The sequence below is a fragment of the Hippoglossus hippoglossus genome, chromosome 20 (assembly GCF_009819705.1).
Source record: "Hippoglossus hippoglossus isolate fHipHip1 chromosome 20, fHipHip1.pri, whole genome shotgun sequence".
Taxonomy (NCBI): Eukaryota; Metazoa; Chordata; class Actinopteri; order Pleuronectiformes; family Pleuronectidae; genus Hippoglossus; species Hippoglossus hippoglossus.
In genome coordinates this window covers 12468224-12496220 of record NC_047170.1, presented here as the reverse complement: position 1 = coordinate 12496220, position 27997 = coordinate 12468224, and the positions used below count along the sequence as shown (strand labels likewise).

General features: G+C 46.5%; 1 protein-coding gene across 1 annotated transcript; it reads right to left on the bottom strand.

The window, feature by feature from the left end:
- Positions 1 to 35: 35 nt before the first annotated feature.
- boc (BOC cell adhesion associated, oncogene regulated) lies at positions 36 to 27300 on the bottom strand. The gene is made up of 18 exons (XM_034572133.1): positions 26925 to 27300; positions 13557 to 13685; positions 12579 to 12851; positions 8689 to 8835; positions 7389 to 7532; positions 6703 to 6996; positions 5286 to 5558; positions 4936 to 5204; positions 4687 to 4852; positions 4160 to 4219; positions 3674 to 3883; positions 3173 to 3348; positions 2789 to 3011; positions 2505 to 2690; positions 2200 to 2411; positions 2019 to 2107; positions 1370 to 1524; positions 36 to 1096 (listed from the first exon to the last, which is right to left on the bottom strand). Exons 2-18 carry the CDS (start codon positions 13666 to 13668, stop codon positions 924 to 926), a joined length of 3162 nt encoding a protein of 1053 aa, XP_034428024.1. The 5' UTR covers positions 13669 to 13685; positions 26925 to 27300; the 3' UTR covers positions 36 to 923.
- Between the last annotated feature and the right edge of the window lie 697 nt (positions 27301 to 27997).

Below are 27997 nucleotides of genomic sequence, written 5' to 3'. Positions count from 1 at the left end.
TCACATGCCATAGACGGACACACGAAGCACACGGATCAATTTCATAAGCTTTTATTTACATGCAATAGTGCTCCAGCATGTGCAACCATAAAACGGCTATATTTAAAAAAACAAAACAGGGAGTGTAGATTCAGGATCTCCTTCATTTCGACTGCAGACGTCTCTGGTAAAGACTTAATACTTAATGCACCGACCTGTGAGGGAGGAACAATAATAATACTGACACACACCTGTCACAGCGCCCTCACCTGGCTGACATTTGGTAACCAGCGAATGAGTAAACACAGAAGCGGTTGCAGTGTAACGTTCAGCTTATCAACGACTGAGTTTAAAGATATATTCCAGAATCTCTCCCATTCAGTGACACAGAATAAAAAAATAAATAACATACAATATATAATCTCTTGTACACTACTGAAACACAATGATTTATGTTGCATACACGTGTTAATAGTTTGTTAATGATGAACGAGGCGTAAAATACGTTTGTGTTACTGCTATACAAAATGGTTCTTGAGGACGTGATAAAGCAACAGCGAAGAAGCACCTCCTGATGTCACACAGCATCAGACTGGTTTCAATGGTCCCTTTTGACTCTGTTGCACGTAAAGCTAAGCACCTAAGGCCCACTGAGGATGGAGGTCTATGAGGAATGACGTGAGGAGGGTCTGGACAGGAAGTGCTAATTGTCTAACATCTTATTTCCCTCCTCAGGAAACGCAGACAGCGTTCAGCGTCACATCCCTTAGTCCGTGACGCAGTGAGGGGGGGGCAGCGAGAATAAAGAGTCTTTTTTCAATATGAAAATAACCTTATATACAGTATAATCAGACAGCTATGTACAAACACATAAATATATAAATATCTCTGATACAAAAATAAATATTTTCTCTCGTTTTCTTCTGCTTCTTTCAAACAGTCTCTCATGCATCTGTCGTGTTGTCGCTCCCTTCGTCCTCGGGCGTCGCTTCATTTGGGAGGATGCTCACTTCCTGTATCGTTCCTGCGTCTAGCGACTGCGGCGTCGTGGCCACCGACGAGGGCGTGGTGAAAATCCCCTCGTCTTCTAGAGATAAAAGAGGGAACGACGCCGACTCTGTGGGAAGAGAGAGGTGAAGAGCACCGGTCAGAAAACATAAGAGTTGTTTTGTTTTTTTTTAAGGAAAAATACATGTTTCAAAATGTCGAAACCAAATCAAAATCTTCAGCTTGAGTCAGGTTGTGACAAAAATGAATTCAACTAACAGTCGACCTCTAACGTTTTCACACCATGTCTCAATCAGGAAATGTAAATCATCTATATCTAAGACCCAAGTATTGGGAATCTAACTTCACTTCATCAGATATTAATAAAAGACTCCACACGTACTTTGAGTGATGCCGTCGTCCTCCACTTCATCTCCGTCACAGAAGCTGCCGTCTCCTCCGGCCTCCAGCGAGTCGAGGAGCTGGTGAGAAGAGTCGAGGAGCTGGTGAGTGGAGTCGTCGGGGGAACAGCACGTCTGTTGGTGATGATCTGCACCACTGATGAAGATGAGGAACAAAGCAGGGTTTACATCCAGGCTGTTATGGGAGGAAGGAGCAGGACACTTCTCCAAATGTCCCAGGAGACATTTTCAGAGAGTTTATTTATCACCTGGCTTTAGAATTTATTTATATCATTATTGGTTACCATGTCATTTTCTATGCATTTGTCAAATTGCGCAAATATATGAATATGAAGGAGGAAGAGGAGAAATAAGAGATGTATAACTTGGCTTGAGCATATTTTCATCCACTGTATGCGTCACACATATTTGGCCTTTTTGCCTCAATAAAATAATTGATCATAACTAATGAATAATTAATGTTCTGGCTGACAAACTAATCCTTAATAAATTGATTGTTCTGGCTCCAGTTAAGATAAACATAAAACTAAATTCAAATACGAAAAATCATCAGAGAGTAGATCTACAAAAATGTAAAACATAACTATTTCCTGTTATCCTACAGTAAAAAAGTTTTATACATAAACGTACCTGGTGGAGTAGTGGTAGACGGGCATGTGTCCATTTGACAGCGGCCGTGGCAACAAAGTGTCGCACTCCATATCACAATCCACCTCATTCTGCAAAGAACACGAGCATTCACATCATTATTCAAGGATTCAAGGACCTTCTCAACAATCACAGCCTGTTAACAACTGGGTCTTTCTTGTACCTGCTGCAGTCCTGGCAGACAGTGTATCGGGTGATGAGGTTTTCCATTCGGAATGTATTCTCCGTTCGCCGGGTAGACGCCATGCGGAGCCGTCATGTGGGCGTCCAGCGGGCAGCGGCCCACCAGGGCGAGTCCCTGAAGAGGCACCATGGTGTACTGACATGACGACACGGGGGTGGCCACAGCAGGGAAACACAAGTCGGACGTTTGCTCTGAAATAAGCACAAAAAAGGAGAATTACACGGATAAAGAGGCTGAGACGTGATTTCCTGCAGAGACCCGAGGAGCTGCGAGGAGCCACTCACTCTGTTTGGCCCAAGCCCTCCACAGGCAGAAGGGGATGAAGGCGACGATGATTAGGATGAAGGTTCCCAGGACAATGCACACTATGAGGTAGGGGAGGTCGCCGGGCCGAGGCACCAGTCCACTGGGGAGCCCAGAAACAGTGTCTGGGGACTGGGATGGATCAGTCCGCGGGGAATTCGGACGAGCTGAGCAAACAAAACGTGGAGAGAAAAAGGTCAACAGGACTGTCTTACACGGACTGTGGGACTGTTCGGTCAAGTTCGAATCAGCCAAACGGCCTCACCCTTCGTTTCAAGGATCACCACGTTCCCGAACTCGCTCTCGCCCTTCTCGTTGAAGCTCTGCATCTTGATGTCGTAGGCGGTCTCCGACTGCAGGTCGGTGATGTAGTGCCAGTATTTGTCTCCCTCCACCACGTCCTTCTTGTAGTCGCTGTCGTTGTCGCTGTCTGTGGGCCGGTAGTATATGTAGAAGCCATAGATGGGCGTGTTGTTTACAGGAGTGTACTGTTGAGGGAAAAATTATATTTGTTACATTTTATTTTGTGATTTCTCCAGGAAAAAAAAAAAACACACTTAAGTTCTCACCTGCCCCGTGATCAACAGTAAACAAATATCACACTTTTATTTATATTTTTTTTGGTTTTGCATTTCTCCTCTTGACTCACCGTCCATTTGAGAATGATGGTCGTCTCATTGATGGCTTCATTGTAGGTGATGTAGGGTCCATCCACGGGGCGCTCGTGGGTTCTCCCGCCCACCACAGTGTACGCCTTCGAGGGAGCGCTGGGAGGACTGGAACCGATGACGTTCACCGCCACCACACGGAACTTATAAGAGGTACCTGCAGGGAAATGGATAACCATCACTAATCTGTCTCTGGGGGCGGCGAGCTGCACTGAATGGAGTTATATGCTGTGCGCTGACTAATGATGTTTGTTTTCACATTACTCTGTTTTCCTTCTCGCAGCGAATGCAATTCAGTTGTGGCTTTGATTGATGGCAGCAATTACAGAAATGGCTCTAACAACATTCATTATGCTGATGAATTTACGGGGCCGTGGGAATGTGATGATGCAGGACATCGTCGTCGTAATTACACGGGGCGACAGCTCCACTTAGTCTGTGAATAGGAACAGTGTTTTAGGTGCGTGTAATGGCGGACCGACCTTTCTCCAGGCCCGTGATCTCCACCGAGAGCCGCGACGGAGGGATGTTTTCCACCGCCGTCACCCAGTCCTCTCCGGCCTTCTTCACCTTCTTGTACTCCACCCGAAATGACTGGATGGGGAAGCCACGGTTACCGCGAGGAATCCAAGTCACATATGCGGATGTCTCCGTTGCCGTGGAGACCGTGGGCTTGTCGGGAGCCTCGGGAGCTGCAGCGGAGGAGAAGCGGTGTCAGACGGAGGACGACATCAGACATAAAACTCAGACAACTTTCTGTAATTATGACGAAACACACCACAGGCAAACTTACTGGGAGCTCATCCTCCAGTGACGGAGAGGAAAGAGAAGTCGAGAAATGTTCGTGTTAGTCAAAAGGAGAACGAGAAGCAGTTTTCAGTCACAGTTATCACAGCAGGAGTTAGTGTCTTCGTTAGTTTGGTTAATCAGAGGAGACTTTGCCACAGGAGCAGCTGCAGGACACTTACGAGAGAGACTCGGGGAAGGAACGGCCGGAGTCTTCGGTGGATCGTTTTGACCTTTCCGACCTGGAGACACAAGAACATCAACAGTCACATCAGAGTTTAAAGAAAGAAAAGACAGTCTGAGTCATGTTTAAAAAGACTGGTGACACTCTGTACTTTTGTGTTTGCCCACAAATGCCATGATTTGACCAAAGTCTGTCAATACCTTCCAACTGACTGTGGCACACACGGAAATTTAATTTGTTCCCACAGAAAACATAAATCTTTGAAAAATGACTCATGAATTTATCCCTTTATTTAAAAAAAAAAAAAAAGGGATCAAATGGTTTTCTAAATCTGCTGGGAACTGTAGTTTTCAATCAAACCTCGCTCAACAGGAATAAATACTGTGAAGTAAATAAAGTACCTTTACAGTAATTTACAGTACAGTGTCGCTGTACATCATAAAGAACATGTAAGATACTGTAAAGGGGCCTATTGATGGTACCATTATTGCTCGAAACTCTGCGACTGCTCTGACAGTGTCGTACCTTTGCCGGTCCTGAACGTCATCATCGCAGGCTGTCCCAGACCTGCACAGTTCTTGGCGGCCATCTCCACTTCATACAGGCTGTCCGGCTGCAGCTTAGCCAGGGTCAGCTTATGGAGGGAGCCCGAGATGCTGCTGGAGGTCCACTCTGCTAGAGGGTCTCCCACCTGACACAGAAAATGTGCATGTTTGAGTAAGAAGAGGCTAAAACTTAAATTAGTTGAATTTGAGAGTATCCCCCTTGTTGTACCTTTCTGTATTTGACCATGTACTCCAGCACCGGGACTCCTCTCTCGTGCCGCGGCCTCCAGGTGAGTTCATAATAGTCGGCCTTGCCTGTGCGAGGCTGGCTGAGGATGACGGGGGCCTCTGCAGGAAGGATCTGTCCTGGCAGCTCGGAACAATCCAGAGGCAACATGGCCCCTGTGGCCCCGGGCCTCACCGGCGGCTGCTCCCTCAGCACCTTGTCCGGGCTGAGAGGCCGATAGATTGAGGGTAACTTCCCTCTGGCTGAAATCCCTTCAGAGACAGAATCAATTAATATCAACGGCTGTGAAATACAATTAAATCTGCGATAAATGATAAAACTGCGTGACCTACCAGTCGATACTGTGATGAGGCGGGCAGATGCCTGCGAGCTGCCCACCCCGTTCTCAGCCATGCACTGGTACAGCCCGTCATCCTGAGGGCCCACGTTGAAGACGCGCAGCATCCGCGGGGTGAGGCGATGGCGAGGAGACGGGGCGAGGGGCCGAGCGTTGTGGAGCCACATCACTGCCGGGGTGGGCTTGCCGCGGGCCTGACAGGTGATGCGGACGGTCTCGCCGTACACGACCTCCGGCTGCTGCAGCTCCACCGTCACATGTGGAGGCTCTGAGGGAGCGAGCGGAGAAATGGAGTCAGACACAGAAACAGACGGAGGAGGCTGAGCCCGAGTCGATGTCTTCAAATGACTTGTTTGGTCGGAATAGATTCAAAACCACCAAAAAGATATCTGTGGTTTATATTAAAAGCTGAAAGCATTTAATGTTTGGTATTTTTGCTTGTTAAATAACTTCAACAATCCATTTCTGTTTAATCATTTCAGCTCTGACAATGTCACATGTGTACGAGCACGTGTGTGTGTCAAATCACAACCGTGCACATGTGTGTGTGCAGGCTATAGGACTGGGGGGGGGGGGGGGGGGGTTTGTAGAGCCAGGCCAGCTAGTTGATGGTTGGCTGCTTGTGAATAAGGGAAAGACAGAGCTCATTACAGCTTCTGCAGCTCTCTGGCTTTAATTAGAGCCAGCTGCAGGGAAATAAGCCCACAACACACACACACACACACACACACACACACACACACACACACACACACACACACACACACACACACACACACACACACACACACACACACACACACACACACACACACACACACACACACACACACACACACACACACACACAAAATCACTGTAAAAACAGTCATCCATAACTTAGCAATCAAGTTGTGCTACAGAATAGCGAGCTCTGTCTCCACCACCTCTCGGCCCAGGCTTTCGTGCTCCTCACACACGGGTGCACGCACACATACAGACCCCCCCCCCCCCCCTGTCTTCTCTATCCGCCAAACAGGAGTCAGTCGAACTATTAAATCCATAACACAGACAAAACTCTGACCAGGAAAATAAAAATGCACTAAAGCTGCTTTCAGATGTGCGTAGAAATCCGCAAATATTCCTGAAATTATCCAGAGGGGCTGCAAGTGAGAAGGCAAATATCTGAGTCAGTTGCTCTGGACATTGCTCGGATCTTTTCCTGCCGGCCCCCTAGTGAAACTAACCAAAACCGGAAGGCAAAATGTTAAAGGCAAACTCCGGAGAATGCCCGAAAAATTAGGTGTGGACATTTTCCGGAGTTCATTACTCTGCAGCGATGTCATGACAAACCTTTTTTTTTTACAACAATTATTAAAAAAAATTAAAAACAATGATACAAAACACACTAAAGCAACTTTTTGCTCCCTCACCAAACACTTGGACGTCGTAGAGCACCGTTGCAGAGCTCGCTGAGCCAATGCCGTTGTCCGCCCGGCAGATGTAGGTTCCCGAGTCGCCCTCGCCCACTGCATCGATCAGCAGGTTGCTGAGCAGGAAGCGCGTGTTGTTATGGAAACGCAGGTCCTGCCCATCTTTTGCCCAAGTGACCTGCGGGGTAGGGATGCCACTGGCGACACACTCCAGCACCAGCCGCTGGCCTTTGGTCACCATGATGGAGCGAGACGCCGGCGGATAGATGATCCGAGCGGCTTCTGACGTGGAGCCTGGAAGAGACGAAGAGAGTCTCAAGTTTAAAGGGCTTGTAAACCTGTTGTTGATTATAAATTATATCTAGAACACAATGAAATAAATCAAGATGCGAAGTCGAAGCACTTTCATCTTTGACTTGAAAGCTGCGAAAGCTTGTTCGTGTTCTTTATCTTCTGCGACTAAATGTATTCAGGCAAGATCGGACGATAGAAGTCACACAACTGGCAACAGTAAGACACATGTGCACCACATGTTCCTGCAGCTACCAGCTTTTTTCTGTTCTTATTCAACGAGCAGTGGATATTTCAGTATGACATCTAATTACATTTTCTTTAGATCAAGTTATACTAATAGAAAAAACCTTCGCTGTTCTTTCTTAACATGCGTGTCAGAGACGGAGACTCACGGCGGATGCGCAGGCGGTCAGCAGAGGTGGATGTTTTGACTTCCTGAGTGATGGGGTTGTACGCAGCACATTTATACGGCCCCTCGTCGTCCTGCGTGGCGTTGGCTATCTGCAGGTTCCCTGACGGCATGATGAGGTAGTTCCCTGCAGGAAAGAAAAAAAATTAAACAGATGTCAAAAGGGATGTTAAGTCCAAATAATCCAATAAATGAATCAGTTACAGGCTAAGACTTCTGTAGGGGGAGTTGTGCTTTTAATGGCTTGAAGACAAAGATTCAAAACATTTTAAGTATTTTCCTTTATTTGATGAATAACCTTCCAGAAGGGAGGGAGATGTGCAGTTAAGGTCCCAGGCTGGACTCAAGCCAGGGGACACTGGGGTTATGTGGTCTGGACCCGGCCCAGGCTCGGACAAAACATTTTTGAAATGGTATCTTGGTTTGGGTCGGGTTCGGTCACGTTGGCCGGACTTTCTACTTGATTTTTTAAACGCAGCACGTGTCTGTAATCAGGGAAAACATCGGGCTCGGGTTCCGACTCAAAAAACAAAATGCCTCTCGAGTCCAAGGGAAGGCTCCGCTAACTTTCTCTCGGGCAGCAAATTACAGCCTGATTGTTTTCTTCTTTCTTTGCACAACGCACATATGTCAGAGTTAAAGAGCAGAACATCACCACTGGAGATCGAATGTGCTGTCCTGAGGACTCATAGAGGACAATGTGGGACAAAAGAAATACTTTTGCTAAGTGTTTTGAACTTATTCCTAAACTTTTTGCAAAGATACTGGCGATAGTATATGTAAGAAAATACAGGGTTATGACTGAGACAGAGAGCAACCCCAGAAAAGTGAAGTCCACATTGTGAAACACTGTAACATGATTCCTATGTGCCATTCTACAGCACGTCTGCACCGTCGCCAGCGGCCACAAGGTGGATCCCATGGAGTGCGACCGCGAGCGGTTGTTGAACGCTCGTCAATGTGGTCTTCATTTCCTCGGAGATAAGCTGCAGATATCAGTACCTACAGCTCGCAGGCATCATCAACATACCAGACACAAACCACAGGAGCTTTTCTTCTCTTCCAGCCAACTTAGAAGTAAATAGTTTGAAAAATAAACAGCTGCATTCCCATGTTTCAACACTGGAGATAAATACCCTTATCACTGGGTGTATAATGGGCCTGATAGCAGGATTATAGCATTCTGGGAAATTTTAAAGATAGTATGGGAATGAGGAGGGAGGCAGGGAGAGAGGCGGAGGAGGATCATGGGAGATCCTGATGAGAAAAAGCAGCTCTGGTACCTTTGGACGTCTCCAGCCACTCCTGCTTGACGCTGTAGCGGACCTGAGCCTTGGGCTGGCTTTCAGGCAGGTGGCATTCGATAACAGCCGTGTTGCCCTCGTCCACCTCGATGTCCTGCTGGTCGTCGGGCTCGAAGTCGCGCAGCTCTGGAAAACACACGGGCAAGAGAGAAGTCAGTTTGACAATCATCCAAAGAAGAGCCTGACCGACACATGAGCGGATATGAGAGCTTTGACAGACATGTTGATGTTCATGTTTGCAGATATTCACAGATATTCACAGATATGAACCCTTATTTTAGAGATTAAACATGTGCATTTGTGTTTACATTTCTGTTTATAAATAACAGAAAAAATTCCATCGCACACATATTTATCACAAGTGCGTTGGAGAAAAGGAAGTGAACCAAACTTTACGTGCAGTGGTTCATTTGTGACGTTTCGGTGCCTTTGCCTGATGAAGGTTGAGCACAGAAATAAATCACTGATAGCGGCAGGAGTTTTTTACCATAATGTTTGATAGATTTTTCTACTACATTTTTTTTAATTTAATTTCTATATATGTGGTTGTATTTGTGTTTTCTTTTTATTTATAGTTATTTACAATAAGGTTTAAGGTTAAAATGTCAAAAATCTAAACTCAATGACATTTCTCAGTGTGATGCCTTAGGAATCAACCAAGTTATATTTAATATATTAGTAGCTGATATTTTACTGGATTTTTCCGAATACTGAATGTGAATCACATCTAACTACACATGTACACAGCTTTAGAAGAAGAAAACAACAATATTCTGAGCTATAATAAACTGTAATAACCGAGCGGTTTCCATGTTAAGTGCCATTCACATCAGCCCCATTGTTCATAACCACATTTCCACAAGTTCTCTGTTGAGCTTCCTATATAAATAAAATCCTCCTCTACCTCCGGTTAGTCTCATTTCTTTCCCACTGCTCATCTTAACGTGATCCGACTGAAGACATTTTCACACCGGTTCATTTTCTGTTTTATTCATTCCATGTCACTTCAGATGAGGCCGAAAAGCCTGAGAGTGGTGTCTGTAACATTCGAGTGGGTGTAGTTAATCCTGTCCAACATTATACTGCGACTGGAGCCGCTCGAGACTCTGTGGGAAACGGAGGAGTGAGATTACTGGGGCCATGTGCTGCAACTGTGTCCCACAGACACGCAGTCTGCACGCCACAGACACCCATCTGACCTCTGACCTCCTTAAACCCCCACCTGAGCGGCCCCGGGGCCTGGCCACAGAGGGGTCAAAGGTGAGAGGTGTTCGTCCTATAAAGTTTCACAGAAAGATATCCAGTTTGCGTTCGGGGAGGAAACGGCAAGAGGAAAAAAGGACAAACGCTCCAAAATCTTAGCAGGGGACATGCTGCCATTTTAGAGATTTGAAGCAGAAGGAAAATAACATGAGACAGAGGAGGAAAAAAAAAGGAAAGGGAGCAGACAGAGAGGAAAAAGAAAGTAGCCTAACAACTGGAGAAATTTGTCATGATGGCGTCCAGCAGTGAAATGAAAGATAAATAAAACTTCTCCGGGAACTCAATTAAACATCCAGCAAGCCGTTGTTGATTTATTCTTAACAAACACGCCGTCTCTCTCCATTCTTTCCAGAGGTGCTAAAACCGGTGTGTTTTTCTTGGACCAGCCGTGCTCCCTGGCAAAAAGTCCGAGCTGCTGGTGCACAGACACTCAGCCGAGGAGACTTTGAATACGGCTCTAATTCAATAAGCAAAGTTTGGTTAAGGCCACGGTATCTGCTGATAGCGACGTCGCCGTGATTTACTCAAAGCGCTGCGCAAACAGCGTCACAGCAGGACGCTTGATTTATTCACCATGCGTCCTGGATCCGTCCCTGTGTCTGGGGGGGGGGGGAAACAGAGTCTCCGACTCTGTTTCAGCTCTTATTCTGAAAGATGAGAATCCCAGCCAGGACATGTCAACCAAAGAGTTGTGTGTGTGTGTGTTAGAGGGAAAAAATGTCAAGGCCATGTGGCGCTCCATTTGCTAAATCAATCAGGTGCTGTTTTTACAGCCACCTTCCCCCTCTGCCTCCCCCCTTACCAAGTATCCATCCATCTCTCCTCCATCTGCCTACTTCTCCCAGAATTTTTTTTAAATACACCTTTCAACCCCCCCCCCCCACCCACACACACACACAAACTGCACTGCCCTGCATTCTTAACAGGAACAACCCCGCATGTGTGCCTTTCAGGTGTGTGCGCGTGCATGCGTGTGTGTGTGTGTGTGTGTGTGTGTTCATCCTGCAGGAATGGACGATTGATGGTGTTCATAAAGTGCTGCAGACCTCCCGCACCAGCGCTGTTTGGCACGGCCGACTTTGAAATATTTGTAGAGAGAGACAGTGCATTCATCATCTTTATGTGCAGCAGTAGGAGGCCCGCGTGTTGTGCATCTGAATTATAACGTGTTTGTGCAAACGCTCACGTTGTGCAGATACATGTCTGCGTCTTCTGCAGCTAAAATAAACGGGGGAGGGTGATTGTCTGCGTAAGAATTCGAGCGAGGAGCTTTTAACCGATGCCAAAACAGCAGAGATTCTTCGGAGGCGGATAGCACGGAGGGTCTGGAATCAACCTATCCTCATCACAAAAAACATGTGCACACAACTAGGAGGGCTCATATGGAAAGGCAGGCACGTACACACTCCCCATGGAGCAATTCCTTGGGCGGTTTGGGGGTGGCCGAGGAGAAGCCGTTATTAAATTAGAAACGTTTTTTTGGGAAGGGGGAGGCAGGGCGACCAGTCTGGCTCCACATGTGGTTATCGCAACAGGATTCATCCGCTACTGGAGCCATCAATAACTTGTTTAACGCCTTTGTGCGCGTCTCTCATAACCACCGCTTGACAAAGCGTCACTCAGCAGAAGTGAGGGGAAAAATTAGAGCGGGATGTGAGGAAAACAAAAGAGGAGGGGAGAGTGAATGATAATGAAAGGAGGGAAGGGGAGAGAAAGTGACAGGGTGCGGAGTGAAAAATGTGCGAGGGGAAGAGAAATGCGAGCGTGTGTCATGTTATGGAGGTGCTTCAAGGAAACAGGAGAATGTGACATCCCGTCTCATCTTGTCTCGACTGGCCTGGAACACAGCCTCATACATCACAACCCTACATGTAAAACAATACAGTTAACAGGGCTGCTGCTTTTAAACTAACGGTGTGTTTTAGTCAGGCACACACCCATATCCTCTGTCCACCCCCGCACACACATCTGCCCCCAAACCTCTACCCAATTACGGGGCCATAATTTCTGGCGAGCCCTGCTGTCGGGGCCTGTGGAGAGGAATGCGATGTTGTGGGGAGAAAAGGGGCCAGTGGAGGTGGGGAGGGGGCCCCCAGGCTGAGCTGAGGTCCCTTCTCGCTGCGCGGACTGGCCCCGGCCCTGGGTCCCCTCCATTCCTCCGGCTCCGGTTACACAGCTTCAGGCCCCCTCCTGAGTCCCATGATGCATATCAAATATAACAACACACACTCAAGAGCAGCAAAGCACTAAAAATGTCAGTGTGGAGAATAATTCACTTTAACTCCATTAGATCAATATGATACAGCAGATGTTGTTCGTCAATGGAATGAATAGATACTTTCTGAATCCTCAGTTATATCACAGATGTGCCACAGTTTTCCATCATCAGCACAGAAACTGTCGCTGGACCTTTGTAACAATCAGTGGAAAAGTACGAGGTTTACTCACTACTGTTGCTGAAGTTCTTAAAGAAACAAACACCGCCTCTTCACTGTTTTTGTTTTACTTCGAGAACATTAAGTCAAAGACATTCTGACAAACCAAAAAAGGGGCCAACAGGAGGGCCTGTGTATATTTGCCGCAGCTTTGTGTGGGCAGTTACTCACTGGCAGCGGTGACGTTAGCGGGCACACTGGCCAGGGCTCCAGCGCCGGTGCTGGCCACACACTGGTACCGCCCCAGTGTCAGGTTGGACAGGGCGGGGATGAACAGGCCGACGGGGCCGAGCACGACGCCAACATCCCCGTCCACCAGCTCCTGGTCGTTGAGGCGCCAGCTGATGTTGGCGGAGGAAGGTCGGGCGCGGCAGCGGAGGTTCACGCTGCCGCCCAACTTCTGCACCACGGACAAGGGCTCTTCGGTGAAGACGGGGACCTCATCTGAAGAAAAGATCATAAAAGTTAGAAAGAAGCAGATCAATTATAGTTTTCTTTCTTTTTGCATTTGATTCCAGTAACTGTATAAAGACCTTTTCTGAGTGCATGTAATGTTGTGAGTAATAATCGGGAATATGAAGGGAATAATGTATTTCCAACTCGTGCAAACACCATAATAGAAATAACGCCTTATTCGGTCAATTCGGTTAAGGTCAATAGTCAGAATATTGAAGTTTTTTTGTTTGGCCTGGAAATTAAATCAGAAAGTTGCGAGAAATCCCTTTTAAGTAATAATCAATCATCAAAGCAGTTGCAATGTTTCTTTTAATTAACTTATCAATTAAATGGGGTAATTACTGCAGTTCTACATCTTTCAATTTTCACTTCACCCTTGGTGGCGAGTGCAGCTTATTGCAAACTACCTTCTGCTGCAGATATATTTCAAACAAACTGCTGTTGCTGCTGACAGACACATTAAACATTTCCCTCCCTGTGAGCCACACTGTTTTTATCCCTGGCAAGATTTATCCTGTACCAGGTGTTTGGAAAAACTAATGTAAAGGCATTCATGCACTTGAGCATAGACAGAGCCTATGACAGAGTAATATGTTCCCCTGCAAACAAATGAAGACTTTTTCTTCTTCTTTTTATGCAGATTGTTACTTTGAGATCCAGTTTTTTTTCCAACATCTTGTTTCGTACACTCACCGGAGACAGAGGCGCCGCTCTGTAGGCAGCACAGTAGTACTGCACCCAGAGCACACAACACTGGAGCCCTTCTCTTTTTCATCCACGGAGTCCAGTCTCTCGTTCCAAACATCTTCCATACACTACCCCCTGAAACACACAAACACACAGGAGAAGGTTAGTCATTTACAGGCCTGATGCACACAGAAATATCAGCATGAACCATTTTCTTTGGACAGAAACACAAACCTACATCATCCATATAAACATTGAGTCTTGATTTCATACATAACCCCGTGTCTCTCTGCTTCTATCTTAGTTTTATACACATACACAAACAGGCAGCCATTAACGAAACACAACCCAGGCGAGGAGGCGCACTCGGCAGCCCCCTCAGCAGCCAAACTCCAGACACAAATAAAGCCTTTCTTTTCTGTCAGCCCCCATCGCACCGCTGACCCCATCTCCTCCGCCTGCACCCGCACCCATCCAGCCCTGCATCCATCAAAGGGGCGCCCTCATTCTGCGGGCCGTAACCCGACCCCTCCACCTTCCCACTCAGGTGTAACCGATACAGGTAGAGGGTCCAGGAGGGAGGAAGGGAAAACACACAGGTTGCATTAAAGAGTCGGGACAAAGAGCAACTAATGAGAGGCAGGGCAGGGGGAAATATAAAGCACAGCAACGTGCAGGAGGAGAGGCGGAGGAGCAGTGGACTCGCTCACTTCGGTGCTGTTATGAATATGGAGACGATGGTCAGTCTATTAACAGTTAATGGAGAGAGAGGAGCTTTTCTCTCTCCCTTGTCGTTTGCTGCCAAGTTTCCCGAATTCTTTCCTGTCAGGTTAAACTAACAACTTCCCGTCAGAATGAGGAGGGTGGTCCTGCAGACCTGAACCTCTCCCACCCTCCCTCCCACATACATACAGTACATGTCGCTGAACATGCACACACACACACACACACACACACACACACACACACACACACACACACACACACACACACACACACACACACACACACACACACACACACACACACACACACACACACACACACACACACACACACACACACACACAAATGGGCAATGGCTACGGTAAAAATGGAAGCAGCGCAGAACTTTCTCATACATATTTGTTCCGATCTTATTATGGCAGTGCGATGATTAATGAGGCCCGGAGACGAGGGACTCACACACACACTGGGGGCCAAAGCAGGACAGTAAAGGGATGGAAACTCTTACAGCGCACCTTCATCATCTAATGGCAGCAGTTTAGCAGCCTGGCACGTTTTTCGAAAATGAGCAAAGTGGCGTGCTGATGGAAAAGCAGCTGTTAACGACACAAACGAGGCCACATGTTAGCCTGCTCGGTTTTCTTTGGACATCACTGACTTATTTTCCCAACTTATTAATTAATTAATCATTTTATTTATTCATCAGCTGATTATTTGTGCCACTAGGGAGTACAACCCTGATTTCATCTTTAAAGTTGATACGACTTATTTTTCAAACATCCAGCACAAAAGGAGAAACATTAGCATTCATTTGGATTCGTGTAGGTGGTCTACTGGAACACTTTAGTCCAATATTCACTCTCCTTTTAGCTCAGTTTAGGTCTCCACCACCTCTTTAGCTGCTTAATGCTTCACTATGATCCCCAGCTACTCGTTTCAGGTCGAACAGGCAGGGTACAGCAGATGAGAGCTGAATGAGTCAATCGAAAACCGTGACCTTAAAGAGGCCTGTGTTAGTTCCAAATAGTGACTGACCTCTTTCACATATACATGATTGTTGATCTAGAATATAACAGTTTTAAGCAAAAAAGCCAAACAAGGGATTTGCTGCTTTTCTCAGTTCTGTAACCTTTATATATTTGCTTTGGGAAAGTTATTCGGACAAAACGAGCCATTTGAACAACACTGAACTCGAAGGTTGTGGCAGACATCAACCCTTCGTCGCAGCCCTACATACATGTTCAGTTTCATTTACTCACTGGTCTCCTCAGAGTGGCCCATCAGTAGTGGGCTGACTCGGTAAACAAACAGCGAGCTACTGTGGGGACGAGGAGTGAGCATAGGTGAAGGCCTGTGGCTTCTGTGGCCGCTCGCTGTATGGACACAACCCGAGACAGCTGCCCATTAAAGACGTACATCTGTATCGAGCACCTGTCCCGACTGCGAGGGTCACTAACCGTAAACCACACCGGTGAGTCTGCCAACTGGACGCGCAGCGGGACACGCTACCTCAGCCTCCAGACTTCTTACCTGTCCCTTCAAAATAAAAGCAGCAAGACGGACACAAAGAAAGAGCTTTGTTGCAAGAGCAACATGAGAAGGCCCCTCGTACATCATCACCCCCCCCACAACGAAAAGCCTTCCTCCTCCGAGCCTGTCTGTCTGATTCATTAGTTAGCTGGGTCCTGTGTTTGCTTAGCAGATACCCTTCCACAAGATGAACAGTTGGCCTAACATCCACGTCCAACTTTTTCCATCCATCCATCCCAGAGAAGCTACAGGCAGAGAGAGAGAAAGAGAGCGAGGAGCCTCCTACGCATCAGCGAGACTGATAAAAACCAGAGCATAAACACAGACAGCTCCACTAAATTAAGGACCGAGAAATCGTGTGTGTGAGAGAGAGAGACACCAATAATGAAAAGCACAGCATGGCAAACACTGTGTTAGCAGCTTTGTGGTATTAAAACATACTTCAGTGACAGTTCTTTGAGGAGAACTGTGTGGATTCTTCAAATCTGTCAGTTGCAGTGCAGAAGTATGATGAGTGTACAGAAGAGCTAGTTCTGCAAAAATGTTCAAGACTCCCAAAAGGCCTTTTCGTTTTTACTTTGGCATCAACTGAACTGCGTCTGTTGCTGCTGAAAGTTGACTTTTAACGTCTGATCCAATTCATCGTCCATTTTCTGTTTGTGTTTAAAGATATAATATGTAGCAATTCTGCATTAAAATGTGTAAAAACAACTGGACCTATGTTATACACCATGTTGTCTTGCACTTGTACTCGCTAAAACTCTCCAAGTATACTGCAAATGCGCAGAACGAGAAAAGGAAGACAACAGCTCCCATGATCCCTTGCGGTTTGTTATTGTTTGGATTGAGAGACCACTAACGGAGAAAAGTTACATATCGTACATTTTAAAGTATTTTGGCATCTCGATTTATGAAGTTTTCTTTAAAAACTTGAGCTGCTCTTCAGAGTATTACACAAGGTATAATTTTGGTATCAGTACCAAAACGCAGGAATTCTTTCAACACTTCCATCTTTAATATTTTAGTCGATATGCAGCTCTAGCAGACCTTACTGACCAAACTCCCCTGAGCCACATTAAGTATAGTTTCTTTTATCGATTACATAAGAAGAAGCAGCTGATTCTTTAGATCGGTTAATAGACGATTGTCAACTCATTTTGTTCGAGCCACATCAATCCTTGCAATCATGTTATCTTAGCATAAAGATTATGGCAATAAATTCCCTGCACTTAAACATGATATTGGAAAAAGAGAGCTCTGGTATTAGATGGGAGTTCACATACCAAGACTTAAGGAGTCAGTATTGTGAGACAAAAGGTTTGTATATGGATATCTCAACTATTAACACAAGAAAATGGTCAAATGTTCATTTCAATGGTCACCACTGAGAGACCAGAGAGCATCCTGACTCGTATTCTGCTTGTGGAAACTCGTCCCTCCCCTCAGGGACTTAAGACTTGACTTTAACTTGTTTTGAATAACTTGAATCGGAGCCAAGTCAAAAACAGCTCTGAGCACAGGTGTCTGTGGGTGAATTCGTGTGCAACATCTGCGGCGTACAGTAGATATTGTTGAGGGTACAAGGTTTTTTTGGGGATGTGGTGGTATGTGTGTGTATAGAAATGCATCGTGAGTGTAGGTATCCGAGTGCCTAATATGTCTCTGTGGTGGAGAGTCACTTGACAGAAGTTCATTGTGAGCGTGCTAAGTAAAGACACCGGGGCCCCTGTTCTCCCGGGCCACTGCCGGTCCCATTGTCCTGCTGCCTCCGTGGATAAATTCATTTTGACAACCCTGCTAATTGGATAAAACCAGACTGGAGCCTCCTCCCTGAGCTCTCACATTCCATCTGCTTTCTGGCATGGAGAGGACACACGGGAGGGGAGGAGGTGGTGGAGGGGCTGCAGGATAGTAACTCCTTCTGAGGAGCTGAGCTGTTGAATATTTATCACCTCCCGAAACCCCCCCCCCCCCCCTTCCCCAGTTTTACGTCTTTTTACACCCCGTGTCCCCCCCACCCCTCTTCCATCGAGGTTCTCCAAACACCACAAAGCCCCCCTTTAGATAAACACATGCGGTGTCAAGTGTGAGGAGTGCCGGGGGTTCAACTGCCCCGCTCGAGCCCGCGGCCCACAATGCCATGCTGCATAGCTGCCATGCGGGAGGCCAGTTGCCCCTGGCGACGCTAACAGGCAGAACGCACCTTAATAGAGTGGAGAGTCATTGTAAAGCAGTGAGCCGGTGCACGGACAAAGACCCCGTGGACCCCGGGAGAAAGGGGAGACGCTACTCTGAAGGGCCCGGGGAAGAGCTGATGGGCCTTGCTCAATGACCAAAGAGGAGGAGGAGGGGGCTCAATGACCAAGAGGTTTGAGAGTAGTATGTGGAGAGTTTTGGAGGGAGGCGGGGATTGATGTGCGATGGGTGAAGGGGGTTTATGGTCGGAGTCGGGGGTGTGGGTGGTGGGGGTGGAGAGGTTGGCTGAGAAAGCAGAGCGGCGACTCAAATTAATAGAGAGGATGTCAACTGGCAGGCGAGCAGGAGGAGAGAGCAGGGCCTCGTCAATGAGAGAGTGTGTTTGAGAGAGCGTGTGTGAGAGCGTCACTGAATGTCCCAACATATTTTCCCCTCACTCTGTCAATCTGTTCGCTGGCCTCTCGCTCCGGCCCGGGGCCTGTGCCGAGCGCTGGTGGAGGACGAGGAGGGTCCCGGAGATTGCTTAACAAAACAGGAACACACCCGCTTTACCAGCGGACCATCACGCAGGGAAAGAGCAACAACACAGCAACAAGACATTCAAGGGCAGCAGACTGTTTTCATTATTGATTAACCTGTCAATCATTGTTTGGTCTAAAACTCACAAATCTCAAGTTCAAATGCTTGATTGTTCAATTTTAAGTGTCATTTCAATCTACAATGAATAAATTACATTTTTTAAAGATGTTTGTTGATCAACAAGCCGATTAATCAATTCATTGTTTCAGAACTTAATTGTACACATGTCAAGTTAGTTTTTTTATCAGTTATGTCACTTTAGAGTCAAACTCCAATAATACATAGAGGACCTGGCCCAATATAGTTTTTAACATGCAATCGCTCGTTATTCACTTTTTAAAAGATAGAGCCTTGAATGGCATGTTAGTAAGTTTAAAGTATGATTCTCTCATATCTGATTTGTTCCCCTGCATCAAAACTTAGAAATACAGAGATAATATTTTTACAGCACGTAAACGCTGCTTAAAGTGGCTTCTCTTCTTCAAAGTGCGAGCGAGAGCTCAAACTGACGTGCAGAACATCCACTCTTCTTTGTTGTATAAAAACTTGGCAACCAAGAAATTCCTAATCTATTCCCATCCATCTCTCCGCTCCCCACAGACGAGCTCTCTCCGGCGAGATGAGAACCTTCTGGAGTCTTATCTTGGCATGAGGGCTCTGGCCAACAGGTGGAAAGAGAACTGGTCCAAATCCTCCACTCGAGACATCGCTCGTTCTCATGCCATAAAATTACACATCAAAAGCATCTAAGCATCCCTAACGAGGCTGAGAATTTACCCCCTCCTCCTTCATAACACACACACACGCTTCACAAAGTATTAACGAGCTATATGCTCGTCCAACCCCTCCTTTGCCCCCCCATACCGACACTAACGAGCTACAGAGCGTCGAGGATTAACGAGAGGGATCTGGAAAGACCCTGCAATGGAAAGAAGGGGGGGGCGTTCTAATCAATTAGGCACCGCAGCATTTGCATAATTTAGATAACGAAGCTGAATTAACCACGGAGAGCTAATTATGGTGCCACGGTGAACACACACACACACACACACACACACACACACACACACACACACACACACACACACACACACACACACACACACACACACACACACACACACACACACACACACACACACACACACACACACACACACACACACGCATTCCGCTGCCTGGTGTGGGATGCCAGTGTGCCCACCGGGGCCATGGGAACAGGATCACATCATCGCAGCTTCAGGGGAAGTTTAAGCCAAAGAGATGGACCACAGAGTGATGTAGGTACTAGACAATTACATCAGAGGGAGGGAGGGAAGGAAGGGAAGACAGGCAGGGAGGAAGGAAGGGAGGAAGAGGGGCAGTGACCAGGATTGAAATAACTGATATAAGAACAGATGGATAGAGAAGGAAATTAGGATGAAAGAATGAATATAACTAGAAGCAAGAATAACAGGAAAGAAAGAAAGAAAGACATGAGTTAATAGGAGGACAGATGGATGGAGGGATGATCGAAAGAAGATAGGAAAGGAGGGTAATAGAAGGAAAGAAAGAAGGTAGGAAAGGTGAATGACAGAAGACGGATGGATGAATAGAAGGAATGTCAGCTGGATAATAGAAAAAGGAAAATTTACATAAGGAAAGGTGGATATGGAAGGAAATAAGGAACAGGGGAGGTTACCAATGGGAAAAGTGGTCTCAGATGTTGGACCCAACCATATATGGAAGGAGAGAAGGGACAACAGACAAATTGATGAGAGGGAAAGAAGAAGAAAAGATGGATAGAAAAAGGAAATGATGAAGAGGTTAGCCGGACAGATACAAGAAGTAGCCAACTACCTGCAGTCTAGCTAGTTGGCTACACAGATAAACAATAACAAGAATAAAATCAAATATAAATGGCTGATCGAACAACTAACTTTACCGATGCATTAAAAACTGTATATATGATCCTCATGTATTTAAAAGTTTTGATAATAGATTGTTTGAATCTTTTAATCAGGTAAACATGAACTGAGTAGCTCCACATTTTTGTTGGGGTTACAGTGGGTTGTCCTCCAACCAAAAGGTCAGCGGTTCGATCCCAGTTCTCATAGAAAAGGTGATGCCCATAGATGCACTGTATGAACGTGTGTGAATGGCAAAAAAAAAAGAAAACTGTACCCATATATTCAAACATATCACTGTACAAAAACATATTGAGTATAAGTGTAACTTTCGTTGGTAGAAGTTGGCCAATTTGTGGGAAGCTTTAAGTGACACACACACACACACACACACACACACACACACACACACACACACACACACACACACACACACACACACACACACACACACACACACACACACACACACACACACACACACACACACACACACACACACACACACACACACGGCAAAACTAATACCCTGGATTTCACAGTACTCATCACACAAACACACACATGCAAACACACACATGCAGTTACATATTTCACTTACCCACAACCATTCTTTCCCTGCTTGTGTTCTCTCTCTCTCTCTCTCCATGCACACACGCACGATGACACATAAGCAAGCAATCACACAAACTCCTATTACATGGTAAAAGTATACTCACAGAGGCACATAAATATGCAGACCTCAGGAAGTTTTTCCAACACCAAACGTCAACATGCGAGAAGAAGAAAAAGAAAGAAAAAAAAACAGGCTACCACTTATCCGCGACCCGAAAACACAAACTACATACACGCATGCACGAGTCACATACATGGAGTTTCATGGCTGTACGTGCATGTGCAGCCCCCCGCTCCCTGTGTGTTCCTGCGTCGTTTTGGGGGGGGGGGGGGGAGGATTTAAGGGGGTGGGAGTAGGGGGGTGAAAGGGGCCCCCGAACTCCTTTGGCAGCTCATGCATCAGAGTGAATGGAACCAATTATAAATCAAGAGCAATTTCTCCCCATTATTCAGCAGGAGGGGAAAAAATGAGGGGGAGAGGGAGGGAGAGGGAGGAAGAGGGAGGGAGAGAGAGAGAGAGAGAGAGAGATTGAGACCGTCTGGCCCCACAACTCTCAGTGGGAGATGAAGGACAGAAGAGAAAAGCAGAGCGAGTGAAATATTATATGAAAAACAGATACGAGGAGGCATTTGGAAATCGAGATAAGGAAGAGAGGAGGGGGAGGAGGACGAGGTGGAATGGAGAAAGGCCGTGGAGTTATATAAAAAAAACGGAGTTATATAAAAAAAACGGCCGGAGGGGGAAAGTTATAGGAAAAACAGATATGAGCGTTATTAGAAAACAGAGAGGGGCAGGAAATTGAACAGCAAAGCGAGGGTGTGGGCCGTCGACTGCGTTCAAGATGGTGCGAGCCGACTTTTGACTCCTGACTGCGCCACGGTTATAAAGTAAAAATCCGCTGCGTACGAAAGGAGTTTCTTAAAGAGGACAAACAGCTGGAGGAGGCTCGGTTCAAAGAGAGCTCTCAGTTTCAGAGGATGGATTTGTGTGTGTGTGTGTGTGTGTGTGTGTGTGTGTGTGTGTGTGTGTGTGTGTGTGTGTGTGTGTGTGTGTGTGTGTGTGTGTGTGTGTGTGTGTGTGTGTGTGTGTGTGTGTGTGTGTGTGTGTGTGTGTGTGTGCGTGTGTGTGAGAAAGACAGAGAGAGAGATGTGGTCAAGCACAGCTACCATTTGTCCCGTCACTCAGAGCCTCGGATGTGCATTATCCTATGGCAGAGCCCCGAAATATCATTAAATAAAAACTCCACAACCACACGATTTGCACGGCACACAGAGACGAGCGCTGTCAAATGGAAAATTCCAGCTGTGATAACCTCGGGGGCCCAATAACTAACTAATCTGGTGCCCAGTGATTTATTCTGTTGAATCATGTCTTCTCCTGCCAGTATGACATTCTTCGATGATGAGTTTCTTCTCTCTGGGGCAACACTTTAAAACTGATTATTGGATCAAGCGCTGGAACACGAGCCAGGTTCTTTTCTTGTCTCCCTGATGCTTTTATTGTTTCGTTCACACATGCTCGAGACAGGAGCACGGCACGCAGTGGTGCATCTTTTTAATTTGCGTTACAGCATGAGAAAGGATGGAAATGCGTGCAGGCTTCAGGTCTAACACCTGAACTGTAGACTCAGAATACACCAAATTAAGCAGAGTGTGTGTGTGTGTGTGTGTGTGTGTGTGTGTGTGTGTGCGTGAGAGAGAGAGAAGCAAATAAAGGGGATAAAGTGTGTGATGGGGGCCTAAATGCAGCAGTCAGGGTGCGACCTCGTGCCTGTGTGTGAATGATCTACTGGAGTGTCTGGGTTGCTTTTGGCTCGTAATAACAGCCCTCTAATCTTTGTCCAAATATCTGCTTTGCACACACAGGACTATTTGTCTACACACACACACACACACTTCACAGAGTCTGGAGTTGATCAATGAGCTAACAGCACTCACACCACACTCACAGTGTGTGTGTTTGTGTTTGCATGTGTGTGTCAAAGAGAGAGAGAGTGTGAGAGCGTGGTTTGGGAAACTTCATTATCCATTCAAGAGCTTCTTCACTCTTACTTTGAGTGGTGGAACTAATCGACTCAACTGGTTTTAAAGACCTTGGACGATCAATAATCAGCCGTCAAGTGGATGCCTGATTATATTTATGACACGCACACAAACTAAGCCCTGTTATTGGAAGGGTACTAAATAATCCCCCTTTCCAACTCCCCGTCAGAACTTTCTCCTTCACTATTCCACCCTTTTTTTTCAAACCTTACATTCCTCCCTCTCTCTGTGGTCCTGGCTGACAAGGAAGATCATGAGCAGAGAGGTATGCAGCCCCAGGGGAGGGGTTTGGACCCCGGCCACCTGCCGGTCCAGGTGTCCCTCTCTGGTTATCCAATGTCTGACTGGACACAGGAACCCTCCCGGGGGCGCACAGGCCCGTACCCGAGCCTCCAATCTGTCAGCACCGGAGGACTAATGCACCGCATGTCAACAGGCCAATAATGTCCAGCTCCGGGAAATGAGGCAGCCTTCTTTGGCCAGGAGTGTGTTTTCCCTGCTAGTTTATGACTAGTCGAATGATCCAGAATAACTCCCGCTGATATTATAAAAGGTGTAAACTCCCTCATACAAATGCTCTTTTCCTCTTTTTCCTCTGTGTAATCCTAAAACGACAATGCAGGTGAGCCTTTAAGGGCCAAAATGACAAGCAATACATTCCTGTGCAAAGATAATCCTGATGGGACAAGAACTGTCACTCACATGCACAAAATCCTACACACACACACACACACACACACACACACACACACACACACACACACACACACACACACACACACACACACACACACACACACACACACACACACACACACACACACACACACACACACACACACACACACACACACTGCCTAAAAGCCGTTATGGCTGCAGGAGTGTACCCGCTGTCACGGAGATGAAAGCATGCCCTCAGGAAGGATTTTTTTTCTCCATTGTAAATTTACACCGATGCTACACCCTTTACAACAACAACGCTGCAACTTTCCAACACCGCAGTCAAAACTCTCTGATCACAAACATGAGATCGGAGCAGTAGCAGCAGTCCTCGATAAAACTGCCGGCTGTTTATACTCTGACAAATGCATCTGGAAATCCATCTGCACCTTAAGACTCTGATTTACCTCCTGGTGAGAAAAGTAAAATCCTATCCTTCCACTCATATCTGACATCATACTTCAACATGGCACAGTCGACGTTATATATATGAGCAGGAAACTATTGCTATTGGCTGCCAACCTAAATCCACACAGTAACTTCTCTTTACAAGGAGACACACATATACGAAAACTCAGCTCCAATAGACTGGATGAAAATCTATCCCACAGATTTTGGCCAAATACGCGGAAAACTAGTCTCCACTACACGTCTGTTTGGCAGGAAACCAATAGTCAATCAAATTAAGTTTCAAGATCAGGCTTCACTGTAAAGTTCTACCTGGTAACAAACACATCAGACTGTATCGAAAAGACAAGGAAGTTAGTTTACACCCTTAACCTGCAGATGTGCACATTTTCAGGACTTTATACACCTTCAAAAGAGTTTTTCTCTACTTTTAGTTTATAGCAGTTGTGGCCTGTGACTTTATTCTAAAAGGGTTTGAAAAACACAAGTCTATACTATAACAAATCTATAGGGATTTCACCTGTAATATTCAGTTATGGATTTAATCTACTTTATAGTAGTCCAAGTGCAAATGTAAAATTATCAATGATCATCTGTCACCTCACACCATATTTATACCTGATTATTTGATCTGAGCAACATTTCAGAACCCAAATATGTTAGTTTGTTATCATATGTCAGAATAAACTCAAATATAGTCAGTTTTCCATCACATAGAACCAAAAAAACAGCAAGCTGGAATTATGGGATATTTGCCTGAAAATGACTTGCGTGACTGAAAGAAAGTTGCAGATTAATAGTTTTTGGCTCAAGCTTTGGGTGGAAGGAGTATCAACAGTACCACTTCCGTACTTCCCAGCAATAACTCATATTTTGGCAGTGGACTGCAGCCTGAGAGCTTTTCATTCAGTTGCACAAGCTGAATTAATACAAGCATGGTGTTACAGTATAGAGAGGGACTTGAAGTGTATATATGATGTGCAGATATGGATTTCTTGTATTTTAACCCCTACGTTATGACACTAGGATGACATGAATGTGAGGATACTGTGACGGGTGCATGGCTGCTGCAAAACTGATCATGAACTCCCATAATTATGTTTTTCCATCCAGCACATAATCAATCAAAGGGGCCGTGGCAGTGTGAGAAACAGGCAGATAATCAGACTGAAATCAATTAGTTCAACTTTCATCCTCCCGACTGCCAGAGATGATCAACAACAACAACAACCAAACCAACAAGGGGCTGCTTCTCCGGGGTTTTTTTTATTTTTTTTTACTGAGACCAATTAATTCCCTCATAAGCTGTGCGCCTAATTGGAGGAGGCCAGGCCATTCGTTTCGACTTTTAATCCAAGTGACATTGATTCAGTGGGAACAATCGGCTGCTCTTGTCTGAAGCCATGTCTGTCACTGGATCGCCCGAGGTTCCTCCATGCGAGGCGCAGGAGGCTTCATGTAATCCAAATAACAAAACGACACCTGGGGTTGGAAACTTGAGCCCCTGCGGCTGTTCCTGCAGACCTCCACCACCACCACCACCTCCTCCTTCTCCTCCTCCTCCTGCGTGTCCTCTGTGTCTCCACCGGGCCCCCACGGTGAGTGACACCCCGGCCAACACTCATTAGCAGGGCCGGTGAGGATTAAGACAAACATTTTCTCATTAAAGCAGACCTGAATGAGGGACTGATATGAGGAGGATCTGTCCTGGATGCTGTCACTGTAATGGAGGCTTTGTTTATTCTGAGGACAGGAGTTTGGGTGGAGGAGGGAAGGAGACAGAACGCGCACAGGTAGAGTTGTTGTTCCATGACAACAAGATGGTGAGGATGGAGGAAACAGGATGTGATGTGGGGCCGTTTCAATCTTCATTTGCAGATGCATCTTTGGGAAACTGATTCCTCAAATAAAAACAACACCTTCCTTAATATAATGGGCATTGTTGCCGCTTTTCCGCACAGCTGACATGACCTGAGGAGACTGTTCGGAAGCCTCCTCACGCACAGCTCCACTCCTGCACTCTCATATGATAACATGGGGGTAAATCTGGCAGAGCTTCACCATGTCTGTTTTCTGTTACCCTATGGGAACCGACTATAGGCTGCGGCCTGCAAAGCGCAGACACACTTTCACCCCCAAAATACGCACAAACGTCCAAAAACACAACCGCGAATCTCTGCGACGTGTCACAAAAGACTGATCCTCACCCTCGCGCATGTATCGTGTTGTAAGTGATAACAAATAAAAGCGGAAAATTGTGTTCGGGAGACTACGGGACGCGGAGTTCGAGCCATCAACAACAGGCTAAGTCCGTGCGTAAAGTTCACTTTTACTACTTTAAACCAAACTCCACAGACCGATCAAGCAAACACGCGCACATCCATTCAAGTGTAGATGATCCGTGGCGCGGATAGTTTGTAGTAAAGTTTGCGTGAATCAATAAGCGAAGGAAAAACAAACCACTAACGTAGCTATCGCCAACGTGAAGTAGTCATTTAACACCAAAATCGCAACTTTTTACGCAAACTAAGGATCGTAAGAGTTGGTGGAGACTCCCGTGAGACTGCGAACACGCACACATAAGCACACAAGTTGGTATAAGTTTATAACACAGGCTGATAGTGAGGGGAACAGCGTAAAAACACGGAGCGCATGAAGGGATAAAACTCACCAAAAGGCTGCTCGCACCTCGCTGTAGCCTCCCGATCTCCTCCCGGCCTCCTTCCTCTCCTCTGCGCCGAGATTTAGTCCCAAACAAGAAAAGCAGCAACAGTTTTTAACTTCTCGTTTCCCTCTCAAAAAAAAAAGCCTCGCTGCTTTTTTGGGTAATTTACTGCGATGCCATCGACATTTTTCTCCTTGGCTCCCCCAAGTTCTCACATTGAAAGGCCGTTTTTGGATGACTGAGCTCTCAAACAATTCTCCCTTTTGCGACGCCTTTTCGGGTCCTCCCACTTCCCAAGCAGGAGGAGGGATCTGAACAATGGGGACTGACTGGCTCCCAAAATCCCCGGAGCTGGGTCCTGCGCGTTTCTCCACGCAGCAGATCCGTGCACACACGCAGCTGCGGAGGACTTTAGCTCGTGGAAAGGTAGTTACGCGCACGTAACGCACAGGAAGGTGTGTACATGTGAAGAAACAACTCCTAAAAAAACTTCATGTGCTCAAAACTACGGTGTCCTGTAGGGGGAAAGTGCGCCCCCTCCCCCTCCTCCTGCTCTGTTCCCCCTGATTTGGTATGCGTTGGTCCCCACAGAGTTTGTATTGACCCCCATCCATTGAGGCCTGCAGGCCCTCTCGTGCAGCTGTGCAGGTCTGTGCTGGGTTGTGTTGTTGTGGACGGGCTCAGTCAGGACAGTGCAGCACACACACACACACACACACACACACACACTCAGACTCAGACTGACACACTTCCATACCAGAGTGATCACAGCTCTAACACCCCCGTCCCCGGCTGAGGAATTCTTCTTCACCACTTCAATCAGCACACTTTGAAACCAGGGGAGCCGCTCCAGTCCACTTCATTAATAACTGACTATTCCCAGATCACAGGCTCTGATAGTGAGGGGGGGGGTTCTGTTGGTGGTGGTCTCGCCTCTGTGAATGCAGGGACTCATGCAGGAACTCCCACCATGATGCACCTGAGGCGTTATTGTGACCCACTGACAAGCCGTGGCCCTCCGTGACACCTGTGGCTCTTGTGCACATCTGATTGTGTTTGCGTGCAGACATATTGTGGAC